Genomic DNA, 16,560 nt, shown 5'->3' on the forward strand with positions numbered 1-16,560 from the left:
TCTGCATAGCAAACGGTACACCTCCTTCAGCATGTTTCAGCAAGATGGCTTACAAAGTCAGAGAACTAGTGGTAGAAGTGTAGTTTGTACATCAGAGAGATAGGGAAACAAAACCAACTTGTGCAAGGTAGTACCTTTACTCTTGAACTGCCACCTTTGAAAGGAATTCCTGGTACTCATCATGCTGATACACATCTCAGTGCAAACGAGGCACTTCTGAGTAACACCTAAAACTCACCAGGAAGTGATTCTGTAAATCACACTGATCACAATGAATGTAATTCCTAGCATGGGGCTTTCTTACACACCCATCGACTCAAAAAGTAGAGCTGCCCAACAGGCACAGGGCTCTGTGCATTATTGTGACTTGTAGGTAGAGAAGGTAGGTCTATAAATATCTAAGGTGTGGGAGGCAGAATGGCGAGGCCAGACTGTTTTCAGTGGTGAGTGGAGACAGGACAAGGGGAAACGGCCGGAAACTGCAGCATAGGAAGTTCCGCACAAACATGTGCAAGAACTTCTTTACAGTGAGGTGACGGAGCACTGGAACAGGCTGCCCAGGGAGGTGGTGGAGTCTCCTTCTCTGGAGATGTTCAAGACCTGCCTGGATGCCTACCTGTGCGACCTGCTGTAGGGAACCTGCTTTGGCAGGGGGGTTGGACTCGATGATCTCTGGAGGTCCATTCCAACCCCTACAATTCTGTGATTCTGTGATTCTGTGAACTTATCAGGTGCAGAGGAGCAGGCACCATCCTAATCTGAAATTGCTCATTTGCTTGAAAAGTTAAGCAATCTCTAACTATAGAAGGGCTATTCACGCTAATTACACTGCTGTTATAGAAATAATTAAGCAGCAATTCATTGCAGGTGCAGTATCGTTGTAGGAATAACATTACTAACAGGGGCAGAGCAGAGGTGCAGTAGGAGAAATGTGCCATTAGGTGTGCCATTGGTGAAGGCGCTGAAAAGACCTCAGCAGGCTGATGGGCTACAGAAAGCCACTGTGGCCAGATTTCCATGATAGGAGTATTCAAGCCCTCTGCTGGGCACACTGGGGAATACTGGCCTGATGCTTGGCCACAAGCAAGCAGCTGGGGAAAGCAAGCAAACTTGCACCAACCCCAGGTGGTTGCTAGAGGCAGGTAAGCTGCTGGGAACTGGGTGTTTGGGAGTGGTACTAAACAAAAAACGATGTGAGATTTAAGTTTTTCATGGTTGTAGTTTAACTGAAGCTCAGGCTCCTGAAAAGAAGCAGCATAAGCATCAGTTAGTTAACCCAATAAAAGGAAAGGTATTTTTTTCTTAAGGAAGAAATTCTTTACTGTGAGAGTGGTGAGACACACTGGAACAGGTTGCCCAATGAGGCTCTGAATGCCACCTTGCTGGAAGCATTCAAGGCCAGGCTGGATGGGGCTTTGAGCAACCTGGTCTAGAGCGAGGTGTCCCTGCCTATAGCGGGGGATTGGAACTAAGTGAGCTTAAAGGTCCCTTCCAACCCAAACCATTCTATGATTCTTAAAAATGGGGGCAGTGGGGGAACCATTTATTAATTTCCCTGCTAGGCACATAAGATGTGGGGAAAATAAGCTTTCTCAGTTTGCACATTAGTCATCAGAAGTGTTGGTGGCACTTTTCCCACCACTCTAGTTGAAGGCTCATCCCTTCGTACACTGCTGCTTTAGTAGATTAAAATGTAGTCATCAATGCCAGCTTGTACATAAACCTTAATAGTCAGAGATCAGGCTAAGAACTATCATTGCTGTTTTTTGTTAAATCAATTTAAAATATTAGATCCATAAAAGCTTTAAGAAAGGGCTATGGTGGTTTTATCTGCTGCCTGTATTGCTAACTCTGAGAACCACTGGGCTTTTTGCTTTGCTAATGACTAATTTTTCTAGCATTTAAGGCTGGAATTTGCTCTTCAGACCAACCGCATCCTTGCTGTAGTGCCACCGACTTCAAGTGAAAAAAACAGCAACTAACTGGCCTCACAATTCCTTCTAATTTTTATTCTTTTTATGTATTGTGTACAGTGCTTGTCTAAAAGGAGCAGCAATTATTTTGCTTTCTACAGTTTGTCTACAAAATCTGTACAAAGAAGGGTTCATCAGCAATTTCTGGCAGGCTGGCGAGAGGTGGAGTTTATGGAAGAGGAGATCAGCTCAAAGCCACCCAGCTCCCACCCCGGGAGTTCAGCAGGAGCAAGTAAATCATTTCCCCAGGCAATAATTCCATAGCCTGCATGGGAAGCAGCTGACTGTGCCAGAGTCCTGAAGTGCCTGGACTGAGGTATGTTCACAAAGTGCTTTAGTGACAGAAGAACTCTGGACAATGCACATCTTTTGGTCCCAGTTTGTTAAAAGAACTTGGTTGCTGTCTGAACCAAGGCTGCCAGATAAGTTACAGCAGCAGCAAAGAGAAAAAGACTTGTAGCTTGTTTAAGCATTATCACTGTGTAAACGAGGTGTTCCTTACTGATCAAGTAGGTTAAAACACGCATGTATTTGTGTTCTAAGGGCAACACCTCTTTTTGTGGCAGAAATAGATTACTTTTCTATTGGAGTCAATGCTGCTTTCCAGTTTCAAGCCACTGGGACGGCTGCTTAATTCAGATGTCTCTTCACACAGGGAAGGGACCAAATTGGATGTTTCTCATGGCCCAGCAGTATGCGAGCAGTGCGCTCTAAGCTGCTTTAGCTCAAAGCGATTATGTAAGTTAACCTGTGCAAGCTGTTTTCTATAAAAGGAACAAGTGGTATTTTTAGCAGGCTTTATGGAGTTGCTTGGCAAGGGGAAGAAACAGGAGATGCCTCAGCACCTGATCCAGCCCCTGTCACCACCACAGTGACTACGATCACTGGGTTTGGATGTGAGAGGGTGCATCCATGTTACTGGACCCGTTCTTAATAATCTTTCCTAATGCCAGTTTTTATTCAGCTTCCTGTGCCATTGAGCATTTTCTGCATCCCTAACTGGCCTTCAGCAGGGTCAGAGGGGCTCCCTGTGCTCTGTTAGAGAGATCCTGGGGAGATCCTACCTCCCTCAGCACCTTGCTGACCATGGTTTGCTCTTACCTCTTAGTAAGGAAGGACACCTACCCCACATGCACAAAAAAACAAAACAAAACAAAACAAAAAAAAAACAAGGGGGAAAAAAACCAACTTGTATTAGGCTGGGATTTGTAGCTGTCTTCCTTTTTGTTACTACCTAGTGTGCATTTACCTATTTTTCCCCATTTTCATAACAGGAACATGCTGACTCCTGCAGAGAATGGTTGTCTGGGTAAGTGCAAATTTAAAAAAGCTAAGGCTCTATGAAGTATGTGTGAAGGGTGTGTGAAATTGATAGCTGCCCTGGTTTGCTAATTCTCATCCCCTACCAGCAGTCTCTTCTAAGAAGTGAGGCTGCTCCCAGGAGAAGACAAAAATCTCAGTTTTAGATGGAGATGGGTCTGTTCAACTGTCATTTCTGAACAAAGTTATATTTTGTTCCCCAAAAAGCTTCAGTAAATTATTTCAAGGGAGTACATCTGTCGTTAACTCACTCTTATAGAGCCACATATCCCAAATCTCTTTGTGTTTCTAAAGGCTGGCCCCGTATTTCTCTACATGAACTGGTGGGGCATTTTGAATATTCAGCCGGAGACCTGCCAGACATTTGGCCTTAGCAATGGTAGCAATGACAGCGGTGATCTAGGAATCTTCATTCAGTCAAACCAAACGGAATACATAAAATTAAAACCAAAAAACGTACGACTCTCCAGTAAATGCATAAAGTTACTTTATTTTCAGTATACATTTAATTTTGAAAAATATAAATGCTAAAATATCTCATCATCTTCATCTTTTGATTCCATAAAAGTCACAATAGAAAGCTTCATAAAACTGTAAAATACTATGTTATAAGGAATTTCATGTTTCATATTAGTGGAAAAAAATTTAATATATTGAAATGTTTTCTGCTTTTTTCGTTTTTGTTCCACCATCTTGATCCACTTCATTTTACATTAATTCTTTATTCTTTCCTCCAAAGCAAATACAGACTTAAGAGAATTAAAACTAATAAAAGTATCTGAAAGTGCGTATTGATTCCAAGGGAAAAAAAAAAAAGTAATGCATACAAATATATGTCAACCTTGACAACAAATAATTAGTGGCTACAGAGGCAGGCAGTCACCATTTTCATGGGCCTGGGACAAAGCTATCTGCAGTTCTTTTGTTTTCACTGGGTGATGGCAGGATTTGTGCCCTCAGTTGGTACCTGTTTTTGTAGGACTTCTAAGATAAACTGTTTGGGGGAGTTTTTTGGTTTTTTTTTTTGTTTTTAATGGACTCTTCTGATTTCAGAAGAGCCTTCCCAGAAGCCAGAAGTGCTTATCCAGGCTTTTCTCACCAACTGTCCAGTTCTGAACCAAAATTAGTTTTAGTTTTATTGTTACAAGGCCTACAAAGTGCAGTGAAACTCACCTTGTGGTGACATCAGCCTATCAAATGCTATTAGGCAGCTGCTTTTCACTGCCTTCCACCTCTTGGTGCCAGCAGAGCTCTTGCTTGCTGTCCTTGTGGTTGTTTAATTTTTTTTAAAGAAAAAAAATAGAAAGGACACACAGCCTTCAACAAAATGCTGTTGTCAGGAAGCAGGAAATAAAAATTTTCCAGCTTCTGTCTCCATCCAGAGTTGTTTTTGACATGGAAAACTACAGCAATCTTTGTCCCATCCCTTAAACAATGCTACCCTCTGTACAACAGCTCGTCTGTTAACGTACAAAATAAAAAAGAGAGAGAAAGATCTAGATCAGCAGTCAATACATTTCAAGTACATTTAACATGGTAAAAAGTGGAAGACCTCATTTTTGTGAAGACAAATCACCAGGTAATAGCAGATGAAAGGATGTATGATGTGTGTGTGTGCGTATATGCATGTGTGCAGTATGCTGCATTCTGAGCATACTGTAGCTGGGGGGAGGGTTCTTTTTTCAGTGCTCTTTTAAGGAAATCTTTTTCTCTATATTAATCTATGCTGATCTTTCCTTATTTGGATTTCTACAAATAAAGTGTCTGGGCAAAACATAAAAGCTCACATGTACTGTGTACATGATGACACTTGAGCCTGTTTCCCCTTTGGTAGTCTGCGACTGACTTTCACCAAGGAATTAAAACAGTTTTCTACATTGCACTTCCCAGGTTCTCCGTCCTCCAACTAGTCCTAGCAGGCAGCAGAAGGGATCACACAGTGGCTGCTTTTCTGGCTGCTTCAGATAGCTCCTCACCCTTTTTGAAGCAGGTTTGGGCTGCATTTATGGGTTGCTGACATCTCAGGGGCAGCAAAGAGGAACAGCTGCTCTCCCTTCTTCTTGCGCTGCTTTCTCACAGTAAACAAAAATGGTTGGAAAGCAGAATTTTAGATTCCTTGGTAACAAGCTGGGGAATGTACGTGTGTGTGCATGTGTGTGTGCTGTGCCAATTCCTCTGCAACTCAATCCTATTTGTGCAGCAACGAGCACTTGCACAAGACTGTGCAAATAGTACAAAAATAATATAAAAACAATAATATTATTACAGTGCATATAATTGCATCTTTTAACCAGAACTAGTATCTGGGAAAAAAAGAGTCCTAGTTTGCAGCTCTGATTGTTGTTGTGGTTGTTACTAGCTTGTGGATGCTAAAATTTGGCATATAAAGTCTCTCAGCACCATGATGAAATGCTGTTTCCTTAATCAACATGGACTTTGGTTTCTTCACAACAGGTGTGGAAGCCACTAAGCTCTACTTTTTTATTCATTAGGAAAAAAAAATGAAACAAAGCCATGTGTTAGGCATTACAAAATAGTTTCTGCAAGTGCGTTTTTTAATGCCCAGCACTGGGGGCTGTTAGGGACTGTCCCCCCTCTGCTGCTGCTGCTGGGCAGCCACTCTCACTGCTGCTTCCCTGGTATGCTTCACTGCAGGGAGCTTCATTTTTACAACGAAGCGTTTGCAGTGTGTCATATGAAATCCTCGCACTTGAAATAAATGTGCTGGGGAAGGCCAGTTTCCCAAATGCTATTTTATATGTGCATACTCAAGTTCACTGTATACCCACAGCAGAAAAAAATGATCTGTCACAAGGCGATGCTTGCTGGGTTTAAAACCAAAAACCTGTCACTGTGTCACTGTGCCTAGCTGATTTGCTACCGATATGTCATTGTGTATGGAAGGTTTTGGTTTACTGGGCAGAGGGCCGAGCAGTCAAGGTGTAAGAATAAATTCTGTACGTGACAGAAAGCAGTGCCTGGGCTCTGTCAGTTCTCGAGGAGGATCTAGAACATGCATCTCAACCTCATGCAGGGTGTTTCCACTTGCACACATACACACACGTGCACACACAGATGTTTCACATGAAAGAATTCTAACAATACTGCATAGGAAATCAACAAAATGAATACAATCAGCATCGTCCACTGACACTGTTAACCAGTCAGTATTTCACTTACCAGCAGTACACTTAAGACTCATCCTAGATCATGAGAGATTTAAGTTATATCCCATCTCCTTCATAGTGAAGTTAGATTATTCATAAAAAAACAAAATAACCCTAAGTAGAACAGAAGCTTCAGAGTAGAAGGTGTTGATAAAACTGATCCAGCCCTATGCCATGTCCTGGAGATTGTGTATTTTTTTTTCTTTTTTGTAAAAATCACATTATATATGGTACAATACATTTTTACAGAAAGCCTGGCATCTAGAAATAAGAGGTAGAACTACTCAAAACTATATGTTTCCTGCTGCAGGAAAAATTCATTTTTCTTTACAGTAATTAAAAAAAGGTTAAAAAAATTGACAAAAAAAAAGTCATAGGTTAGGCCCCCATAATTTAAACAAAATAATCTAGGAAAATAACACTCTTCAATGTACCTGACAGATTAAGTCCATTAAAGTGTTTTTTTAAAAAAAATTGCATAGGAAAGGGACATTTCAAAACACATGCTACAACGATGGCAATAATTTGTCTGTGCTGGGAGTGAAGTACCTTTTAGTTTTCTTTCCTGTGTTACTACGAGTACAGGCTTTAAGAGCAAGTTAGTATTAGCAGCACTTTCCAGCATCTTAGAGCAGTGTAATAAAGACATTGAATTAGCCTGGAGGTCAGTTTTGTTCTGCCAGACAACAAACAAACAAACAAACACTGATTCACAACTAAAATAATGCCAGTTCCCCTGACATTTCACAAAAGTATTATATTATATCCTTAATACTTCTGCCCTCTGCTTGAAAATGAGATGTGTGCATGTCTAAGCAACAGAGAAGGCAAAAATGAGTCTTGGTCAAAGTGGAAAAATTGGGTGAGGATAAATAAGAAAAATTCTGGAGGGGGAAAAGGGTGGAGCGGGGAGCACAGAATGTCTCATTTACTTACGCAGGTGGGGAGCAGAGAGCATTGTAATATTTGGCTAGTGACAAAATAAATTCCATATAAGACTTAACAGACAAATTACAAAGTAGTTTCTGTTCCCTTGCTCCTCCAGAAATAACCATTGTCTTCAGGCTCAAGTTCTATTCTAATTTGAGGCACAACTTTTACTGGAGTTCGTGGAGGGCTGCGAAGAAAAAGAAGACAAGGTAGGTAAGTGTATGGACTAACGTCATGTATTTCAGTAATGCTTGATGCGCTCTGCAGCGCTCAGCTGAATTCTGAAGAGTGCATTTTCTGAGGGATCAGTTCCTGAAAAACTGTGCAACTCCAAGATGAAAAGATATAAACAAAACAGAGTGGCAGCTGGTTCACACCTCAAAAACTGCAGATCCTAGTACTTACTGGGCACAGCATGCTGTCACATCTAGAAATGGAAAAAATGCTCAACTCCCAATACCAAGTGTATCAGCACAGACCAGTGCAACACAGCTTTCTGAAACTGGAGCTTACAGACACCAAATAAATAACTCAGATGGGAACTGGTAATAGAAAGCTCTCTTTGCTACCAGAACTTATTGATAGGCCTGTGCATCACGTAATATTATTTAAATGAATTGGTCCAAACACTGCTCATGTCAGGGACTAAGCCTACTGATTTTGTTAACAGAGGAGCTCCACATACCCAGAACTTGTGCTTCACACAACTAGCTGCCTGTTCATATATTTTTAAGTCATTTAATTTTTTCCCATGTGGACATGTTTTTCTAGACTTTTCCCAGTTGTTCCACAACTTTTTGCTGATTTGGACCCCAAGACCTACATGAGTACTGCGGCTGGGGTCTAACATAAGGCCAGCAGAGTACTTATGTAAGCTAGTCACTCTCTCCACACTATAAGGCCATGCTGGGAACATAACAACTGCACATTAGAAATTCTCTCCAAGTGTTTTCTAAGAGTTTCCTGTAGACAGACAGGGACTTCGCCATTGTGGTATTTCGGTGCACTGTGGCACATACAAATTGCATTTTACAAGTACTTACCTTGGCATAGTGTGTGACTGAAGAAAAGGAATTTTATCAGCACGACGTATGGCGTTCAAGGAATGTTGGTGATTTTTCTTCTGTCAGGGAGGAGAGAAAAGATCTTTTTTGTCATTGCATGCAGCACTGATGGTTTCTTAAACCCAGCAAACTCTCACATGTATTTAGCAGTGCTTTTAACTGCTGACTTCCTTCTATATTAATTTCACAGCTGGTAAATGAACATAATAAAGTTAAGTCTCTCCTCCAACATACAGAATCTGAACTGCCAAAACAATGGTGATTGATTTGCAGGGACTGCCCTGTGAGCTGCATTCAGCTGCATGCTGAATGCATGCGTATGCAGTTGTACAGCCAGGAGCAGTCACTTAGCTGCCACAGAAGAGGCTGCTGAGCTGCTCCAAGTAAACAGCCCATGGGAAAACTCACTTTGTATTCACCAGGCCTGCACTGCAGCATAGCAAAGGGTGTCCACTTCATGTATGCTTCCCGGGGGAAGCCACAAGACACTGACTGCAAAGCTGGTCTCAGCCCAGCGTGAGGCACGAGCGTTTATGTGTCTGTTTTGTGCTTAGAGTTGCCTGACAAAAAGGAGTTGGGAATCCCTCAATCAGGGCTTGAGCACACAAAGCCTAGATGGGAAATTCCCAAATTCCATCTCAGAAAAATTACTCTGTTTCTTGGCCTCTTTTCAGCACGTTTACATCTTGATACTTACCTTTCATCTACAACTTAAGTTACCCTGTGTTCCCCCACTGTAGCATCCAAACTCCTTGCATGAAAACAGGTGGCTTGTTGCCTGTAATCACATTCATTTCCTGACCAGCATGGTGAAATGTACTCGTTTTTAATAATAATTCTATTCTTGCTATTGCTGAAGGGAAGCTAAAGAGTAAAAAATGAATTTTGTGTTTGAACAGAGAAACAGCTGGAATTCACTTCTCTGCCTTAGTAATTGAAGGGTAAATAATTTGTCAAGCACTCTGAAGATGCAAAATATGCTCAAGTACTGAATGCTATTAGTATTATTATTAATATACTTTGAGTCTTGGAGCACTGGGTGAGTAGGGTAAGACCATGATGTGGATGGATTCCAGCTACTTTTGCTAATACAAGAGCCTGATTTCTTTTTTTTTTTTTTTTTGCCTTGTTACTAAATAAAAGCTGACAAATCAATTTCTGATTCATAATACTGCACACATACACAAACAAACAAACTGCTGCTTGGCCCATGGACGTCTTACCCCATGTTGTCTGAAAGGGCAATCCAACAAACAGGTTTGTGGCAGAAGTATTACCATTTCCCTAATTATTTCAACCCTGATGAACAGTGTACCCAATTGTAAGATCCTGTGCAACATGTAAGATGAACTTGGTTTAAGCATATCAGGGCATTTTCACAGAAAAGTGAAGATGGTCTGTTAGGTTCAAGGTTGTTACACTGAGAGTATGCAATTAGTAAAGTAGTTGTCTTTGGCTTTGTTTTAGAATGTTAATCTCTTAAGTGTTCATTTATCTAAAAACACAATGCAATGCTTAGGGTTGCCAAATGCCACCACCAAAAGCCAAGATAGTTAAAGACCACCTCCTAATCACAAATCCTACTTAAGGAATCTAAAGATCAGTGTTTCCAGGTCTTATTCCTAGAAATCTTATCACCAGTAATGCAGCAGTACTGATTTACTGTTATCATTTGTTCCCATCTTGTGACAAAACAGCATATTTATCTGAAGACTGAACTCACTGCTCATAATATTGTCAGAAGTCGCTGCAAAGGCAAAAAAGCTCATGTCAGTTGTTACTTCTTATTCCTCTCTTAAAAGACTATGAGAAGTTAAAGTGACTGAAAATTAAGGCGTAGTTGAGTTGGAGACCTGTAGCTAGCAGTGTTCCCCAAGCACCAGTACAGCATCTGGTATTGTTCAACATCTTCATCAATGATTTGGAAGAAGGGATACAGTCCACCCTCAGCAAGTTTGTTGATGATGCAATACTGGGAGGAGTGGCTGACAGATGAGACGTCTGTGATACCTTTCAGAGAGACCTGGGTGGGCTGGGGAGTTGGGAACCTGATGAGGGTTCAACAAAGGCAACAGTCCTATGCATGGAGAGGAATAACCATATGCACCAGTACAGGTTAGGGGCTGAACTGATGGAAAGGAGCTATGCAGAGGACACCCAAGGTGTCCTGGTGGATTACAGGTTGACCATGAACCAGGAGTGTGCCCTTGTGGCCAAGAAGGCCAGTGGGACCCTGGGGTGCATTAAACAGATCATGGCCAGCATGTCAACAGAGGTTCTCCTCCCCCTCTACTCTGCCTTGGTAAAGCCTCATCTGGAGTACTGTGTCCAGTTCTGGGCTCCCCAGTTCCAGAAAGACAGGGAACTCCTAGAGAGAGTCCAGTGGAGGGCCACAAAAATGACTGGGGGCCTGGAGCATCTCCCCTATGAGAAAGGGCTGAAAGACCTGGGATTTTCAGTCTGGAGGAGACTAAGAGGAAGATCTTATCAATGCTTAGAAATCTCTAAAGGGCAGGTGTCAAGAGAATGGGGCCAAGCTATTTTTGGTGGTGCCCAGTGACAAGACTAGGGGCAACAGACAAAAACCAGAATACAGGAATTTCCACTGAAACATGAGAAAGAAATTCTTTACTTTGAGTATGACATAGCACTGGAACAGGCTGCCCAGAGAGGCTGTGGTTCCTTCTTTGGAGATATTCAAAACCCTCCTGGAAGCTTTCTTGTACAACCTACTGTAAGGGAACATGCTATTGCAGGGAGTTTAGACTGGATGATCTCTAGCGGTCCCTTCCAACCCCCCTACCATTCCTTGATTCCAGGATATTAACCTAAGAAATAGAAAGACACAATAGCACAAAAGCAAGTCACCTAAGAAGGGAAATGTGTTAAAGGTCAAATGATCACTGCCTTGTCAGTGTAATGAATAATGTGAATCAATGACATGCTTAATTATTCTTTCAAAGTGCTGAGTTTTGCAACTGCTTGGAACCTAAGGAAATAAACAGTAACAGGACAGAAATGCAGTTCAGAATGCTGCAAATCCAGAGCAATAGACTCAGGAAAAATAAACGCAAGCCATCAGCAAATTTAACATAAAATGGCAAAGGTCAGAAATGGACTGAGTGGATGGGGGAGTTACAGAGAGGAGGAGAAAGGAAGTTATCATGAAACATAGCTGGACAAAAGCAGTTTAAGCTGGAGGCACCAAAAGAAATAACACAGATTTTGGAAAGAAAAAAGAATACATAAAAACAAAGCCAAATACTGTCATAAATCAGAGACCTGGAAATTAAAAACAAACAAAAACCCCACACTTCTGAAACAATAGAAAAGCTTTAAAAAAAATTAATTTATATATATATTTTGTACTGCACGTCAGAGTCACGCAGGCATGCAAGAGGTTAGTTCTACTCACTGTCGGCAGGTTTGCTATCACTTAGGAAAGGTTCCTGCTCCATGATGTCCATTGGTATTTTAATACTTGGGACTTTTTCTGAGTAGGGGCAGTCAGACTGTGAAAGAAACGTGTAAAAGTTCTTAGAAAATTTCCACTGCTCTCTTACTGTCACCCACAAATTAATATTATCCTTCACATAATTTCTGTAGAAATCAGGAGAAAAGTAAAAGAAAAAGAAGGAATTCTGTAGACCAGCTGATGGCCTCTTGATTTTAAACTGGATCCCTCTTGCACCTTACTTTCCCTCTTCACACTATGGAAGTAAAGCAGACTGAAAGAATAATCTTATCTAAGTAAGCGTTATCTTTTCCTCTCTCCACCTCACCAGTTCCTATGCTACTAGTTTATAAGACACAATCTGAGTCAGCTTGGGGTTGACTACAGGAAATAATGGATTAAACATGCATTTGTTGGCAGAAATGATAGGGCACTGGCTCCTGAGAAATCTCACCAAAAAGTTTCTATTCTTATTGTGATTCCTGTGAATTATAGCAGGACAATCTCTATATTTTTTTCTCCCTCCAAACTGTTCTACAAGGAAGTATCAGGCAGACAATCTTTAACTTCTGTTGTACAAAGAAAGAGTTTTCCTCTTTCTATTTGTTACTTAAATAAAGTCAGAGCTAGTCCCAATTATACCCCTGTTTACAATAAGATATTTCATCAAATCCAGAATTCATGTAATCACACCACACAGGAGATATGGCAGACTGTTCAAGAAGAATTACAAGCGCAGAGAAAAGCTGTACTTGTTAGCAAGCCTTACTCCAAGATAGCTTTCTGCTGAAGTCAGCGAGCTTTTGCTCAAATTATCAGCACTCTGTGACCACTGAGTCCCCACTGTGTCCCACTGGTTCCAATAATAACCCACTTGCTTGTGCTTAGAAGGTGCTGAATTACTTGGCTTTTAATTAATTAATTAATTTATTTATTTTTATAAAACAGTTTATTGTAACCAGAGAAGGGCTGATACTGTTTGACTTGGCAAAGAAATTAAGGTGATACACGCCAAGTGATATGTGCCAGAAACGTTAACCTAGCTTTATTCCTAGAGAGAACGAGACAAAGTATGAAGTATAACACTGCACTGGGGGGAATCTGACCTAAAAGTCAGAGTAGGAAAACATTACAGAAACCAGAAAATCGCTCTCCATGCGTCTTCTTTTTAGCTTGTTTTGTTTGTTTGTTTTTTAATGTTACAGACATCCAGTGCAATGCTGTGTGTACTCCACTAGCAAAATGTTTCCTCAGATGTGTGCATATATATGCACATTACTTATTTTTAACAAAGCTATATATAAGCATAGCTCAAATAAATTCTAAAAAGACATGGAGGCAATAAAGCCATACCAGAATTCCCATCCATTTGGAGCTATGTTGTAAGCGAGCTAAGAGTTGAGTAATCCATCCAACATATTACTGTTCTGCTGCTAATAAATAAAAGATCTGTGGAATGGGAGTGCTCATACTCGAGCTGCTTTAAACTTGACCATGTAAAAAGAAAAAAAGAGATAGAGAAAATGCCTATGGTTGGCGAAAGTACTCTAAAGGGGAAAAGAGGCTATCACACATCACTTCTGATTCTTAACCTAAATATAACGTCCCAGTGTCTTTTTTAACAATTGGCTGGTGCTTCCTGGATCATGCATTTTGGACATAAAATCTGAGACAGAATTCAACTTTCCACTACACACAAGCTTAGGTAAATCCAGCAATTAGTGGTTGTAATTTTCACCAAGTTACTGAAAAACTTTCTTTGCAGCTCCTTTCTTGCTGTCCCTAACTGCCAGCAAACCCCCAGTGAGAACTAATAGTAAATCCTAACTCGTGCTAAAGAGTGGTCTCTGTTAATGCCAGGTTTTGCTGTGCTTGTTTACATAACACCACTTGAATTCACAACGTCCAGCAATTCTTCTCTCAACTCTTATCAGTAGAATGCCTGCAAAACCCCACAGTACTAATTTTAATTTTAAAGAGGCATATTTCTGGAATGGAAAGGGTGACAATAATCAAACCAATAACACCAAGTGCTTTATGTTCAGGAAGCTGGCAAAAGCAAGTGCTGGAAAAAAAAAACAAGAACAAGTTGAGTAAGAACATTTTGCATAAATTCTGTTACCCACGTGATTGAGTACTGTACCTGAAAGTCTATGAGGTTTGAAATACACCAGATACAGGAGACATGGCTAGGGATACTATACTGCTGGATTCAGATCAATCATAATGAAGGAAATGAGTCAAACCTTTGTTGACTTTTCAGTATGTACAGCAGGACATCTTCTTTCACTTTCAGTCATACAAATCTACTGAAGGAAACCCTTGACCTTGGCTTTCCACATGCTGGAGCCATTGAAATGAAAAGGGAGGCCTGTGCAAGGAACACCTTTCTACACACAGTAGTACATAAATGCGTGTATCCTGGGGTGAGGTAGCTTGCAGAGGATGGCACACTATTGAAACATCAGTGTCAGAATTTTTACATCCTGTTTCACTGGAGTAATAGAAGAGAAAAAGCATTTCTTATGTTGTCTCCCACAGCCGAGAGGGACAACGTGGGAATGTGCACATGTGTTTTTCTGTTGATGTGATACCGATAACGTAGAAGTCTTGGATCTCATCAGCATGTTCTTAGGTGAGACCTTTCCTGATGCTTGAAGCTTCTGCTTTCCCTATTAGTCATACAGGCATGAGCTGAAAGTCTCAGCAGGACCTGTACTGCTAAGAAATGCGTCCTCAAGATTTCTTGATAGAAGAGTGCAGGAACAGAGTAGTCTAGTGGTCAGTGCCTGCTAGGAAGGAAGGGAAAGGGGAGTTTGCTGTCTGAAATAAGGACTAATCTTCAGAGCTGGGATTCAGCCTGATTTCATGAGGAGTGGATCCAAGCTACCTCCTATGTCACCGCACCCTCACTACAAAATTCCTAGTTTTGATTCTTGTATTTCCTGCATTATAGAGCATACATTCTCTGAAGAAAGGCCACTGTATATTTTTTCACTGGAATAGCTGGACTTTGTTGCCTCTAACACAGCTGTCACGTAAGGGACTTGAGCTCCAGCGTGTTCTCCATCTGGGTCGTGGTTGTGTTTTCTGTCCTTCCTACCTTGAGTAAGGCCAGGCATCAGAATGATCTGGAGGAACTCTTGGAGCTGCCATATTACACTAGAAGACACATTATCTCACTCATCTGATTGCATAAACAGGGCTACTGTGGCAATTCTGCTCAGTACAGGAAAGATACAGATGATACACAGTAGAAAAAGCAGAAGTGCTGCAGGACTGCTCTGCTGTACTGTCACCTCACAGTGTGGTGGCAGCAGTGCTTCCCACAGCTAACCATGGCTTGCTTGCACTTTCCTAAGGCTTCACTGCAAAAAATGCTTCTGGGAAATAACACTGACCCAGTAGCTCCTTCTTCAGGAATTTCCTTTTCCTGAGGTCGCTGTTACCCACTTTGCATCAACCAAAAAGGCCAGGGGGCAAGCAGGCAAACAACTGAGGTTGCTGTTCCTCTGTCGTACCACACAAGACTTCAGAACTTGGGTATTCCTGGCTGCAGGTTAGTGAGCTAGGTGTGAATGTACAAGAATGGGTCAGCTGGCTTTTCCTCCCAAGGCATAATGCCTTCTCATTTTATTTCTCCAGCTCTGTATCGATGTGGTATTTTCCAGCCCCAGGTGATCTTTGTCTAAATCACATGAAAAGTCTTTCTTCATTAACTCTGGAAATTACACAAGCAGAACTTCTGACGCTATGTCAGTGTTCTCCATGTAGCTCATAATTAATGAAGCTTAGCTCCCTTGGTACACAGTCATCCAGCAAAAAATGATGCAGACTGAGGCAACCAGCTTTCTGAAGGAAGTTCACATTTATATATGAAGTGCTCTGTAATCAGTGTGTTCACCACTTTCATTTAAGTTTATAGAATTTGAGTTCCCACGAGGTCTGGGTAGGAAAATGTTTGAAGGCACAAGTACCACATTTCGTCTTATTACATCTACAATAAAAAGTATCATTTTCTAAGGCACATGGTCTAATCAGGTTACCACACTTAGTACTGAATTAGCAAGGTAAGTTAAACTACTACAGTTTCTGTAGGTATATACATGCTGCAACCTGAGATAGAAGCAAAGAGTAAAACACACTGCAAAAGGGCACGTATGCTATTTAAATGTATTAAAAACAGACAACAAAGCCTCTCCTGAAACATGACAAGACTTAACTTTTTGTGCTTTTAAAAAGAGTAATTAGAAAAGAGAACAAAGCAGGCTGTTTTCAGAAGCATCAGAGCTGCTAGCAAAAACCTTTCTCCTCCTAAAACATAAGAGACAATGAGGGGAGAAAGGCAGAGGAGGGAGGGGAAGATGAACTAGACAGGATGATACAAGGTATTCTAGTAAAGAACATAACATGTCAGCAGATATCTTGGGCTCACTTGTGGAAAGTGTGATCGCATTTTTGGCAATGCAAGTTCCAGCTACCACAGGCTGCGGATGCCTGGAAAAGGGAAGGCAGTGTTGAAAAGGTTTTGTTTGGGGCTCATTTGCTGCACCAGGTAGGGACTGTGCTGGTTTGCTTCAAAAGAGGATGGGGAAACCACCATCCCCAGAGTATTTTTTTTTTTTTTTTTAAAAAAAAGAGAAGTTCCTTAC

The 16,560-nt window shown here is 41.2% G+C and overlaps 1 protein-coding gene and 1 long non-coding RNA gene across 7 annotated transcripts in view; one reads left to right on the top strand and one right to left on the bottom strand.

The window, feature by feature from the left end:
* Positions 1-726: 726 nt before the first annotated feature.
* LOC128080728 (uncharacterized) lies at positions 727-16,533 on the top strand. Its single transcript, XR_008206855.1, has 2 exons — positions 727-3,282; positions 7,506-16,533. It is a non-coding gene; the product is annotated as an uncharacterized LOC128080728 (long non-coding RNA).
* SLC4A4 (solute carrier family 4 member 4) overlaps positions 4,262-16,560 on the bottom strand; it is a 231,487-nt gene continuing 219,188 nt past the window's right edge. For 5 of the 6 annotated variants that reach the window (XM_052683190.1, XM_052683188.1, XM_052683187.1 and 2 more), the window contains 3 exons: positions 11,870-11,966; positions 8,434-8,513; positions 4,262-7,577 (listed from right to left, as the gene is read on the bottom strand). In XM_052683190.1, the coding sequence (XP_052539150.1) occupies positions 8,470-8,513; positions 11,870-11,966 (141 nt within the window). In that variant the 3' untranslated portion in view covers positions 4,262-7,577; positions 8,434-8,469. Of the gene's footprint in view, positions 7,578-8,433; positions 8,514-9,556; positions 11,283-11,869; positions 11,967-16,560 lie in introns of those variants that run through there. The other variant, XM_052683192.1, reaches the window with a different exon arrangement.

Source organism: Tympanuchus pallidicinctus, unplaced genomic scaffold, assembly GCF_026119805.1.
Source record: "Tympanuchus pallidicinctus isolate F22 unplaced genomic scaffold, pur_lepc_1.0 scaffold2, whole genome shotgun sequence".
NCBI classification, from domain to species: domain Eukaryota; kingdom Metazoa; phylum Chordata; class Aves; order Galliformes; family Phasianidae; genus Tympanuchus; species Tympanuchus pallidicinctus.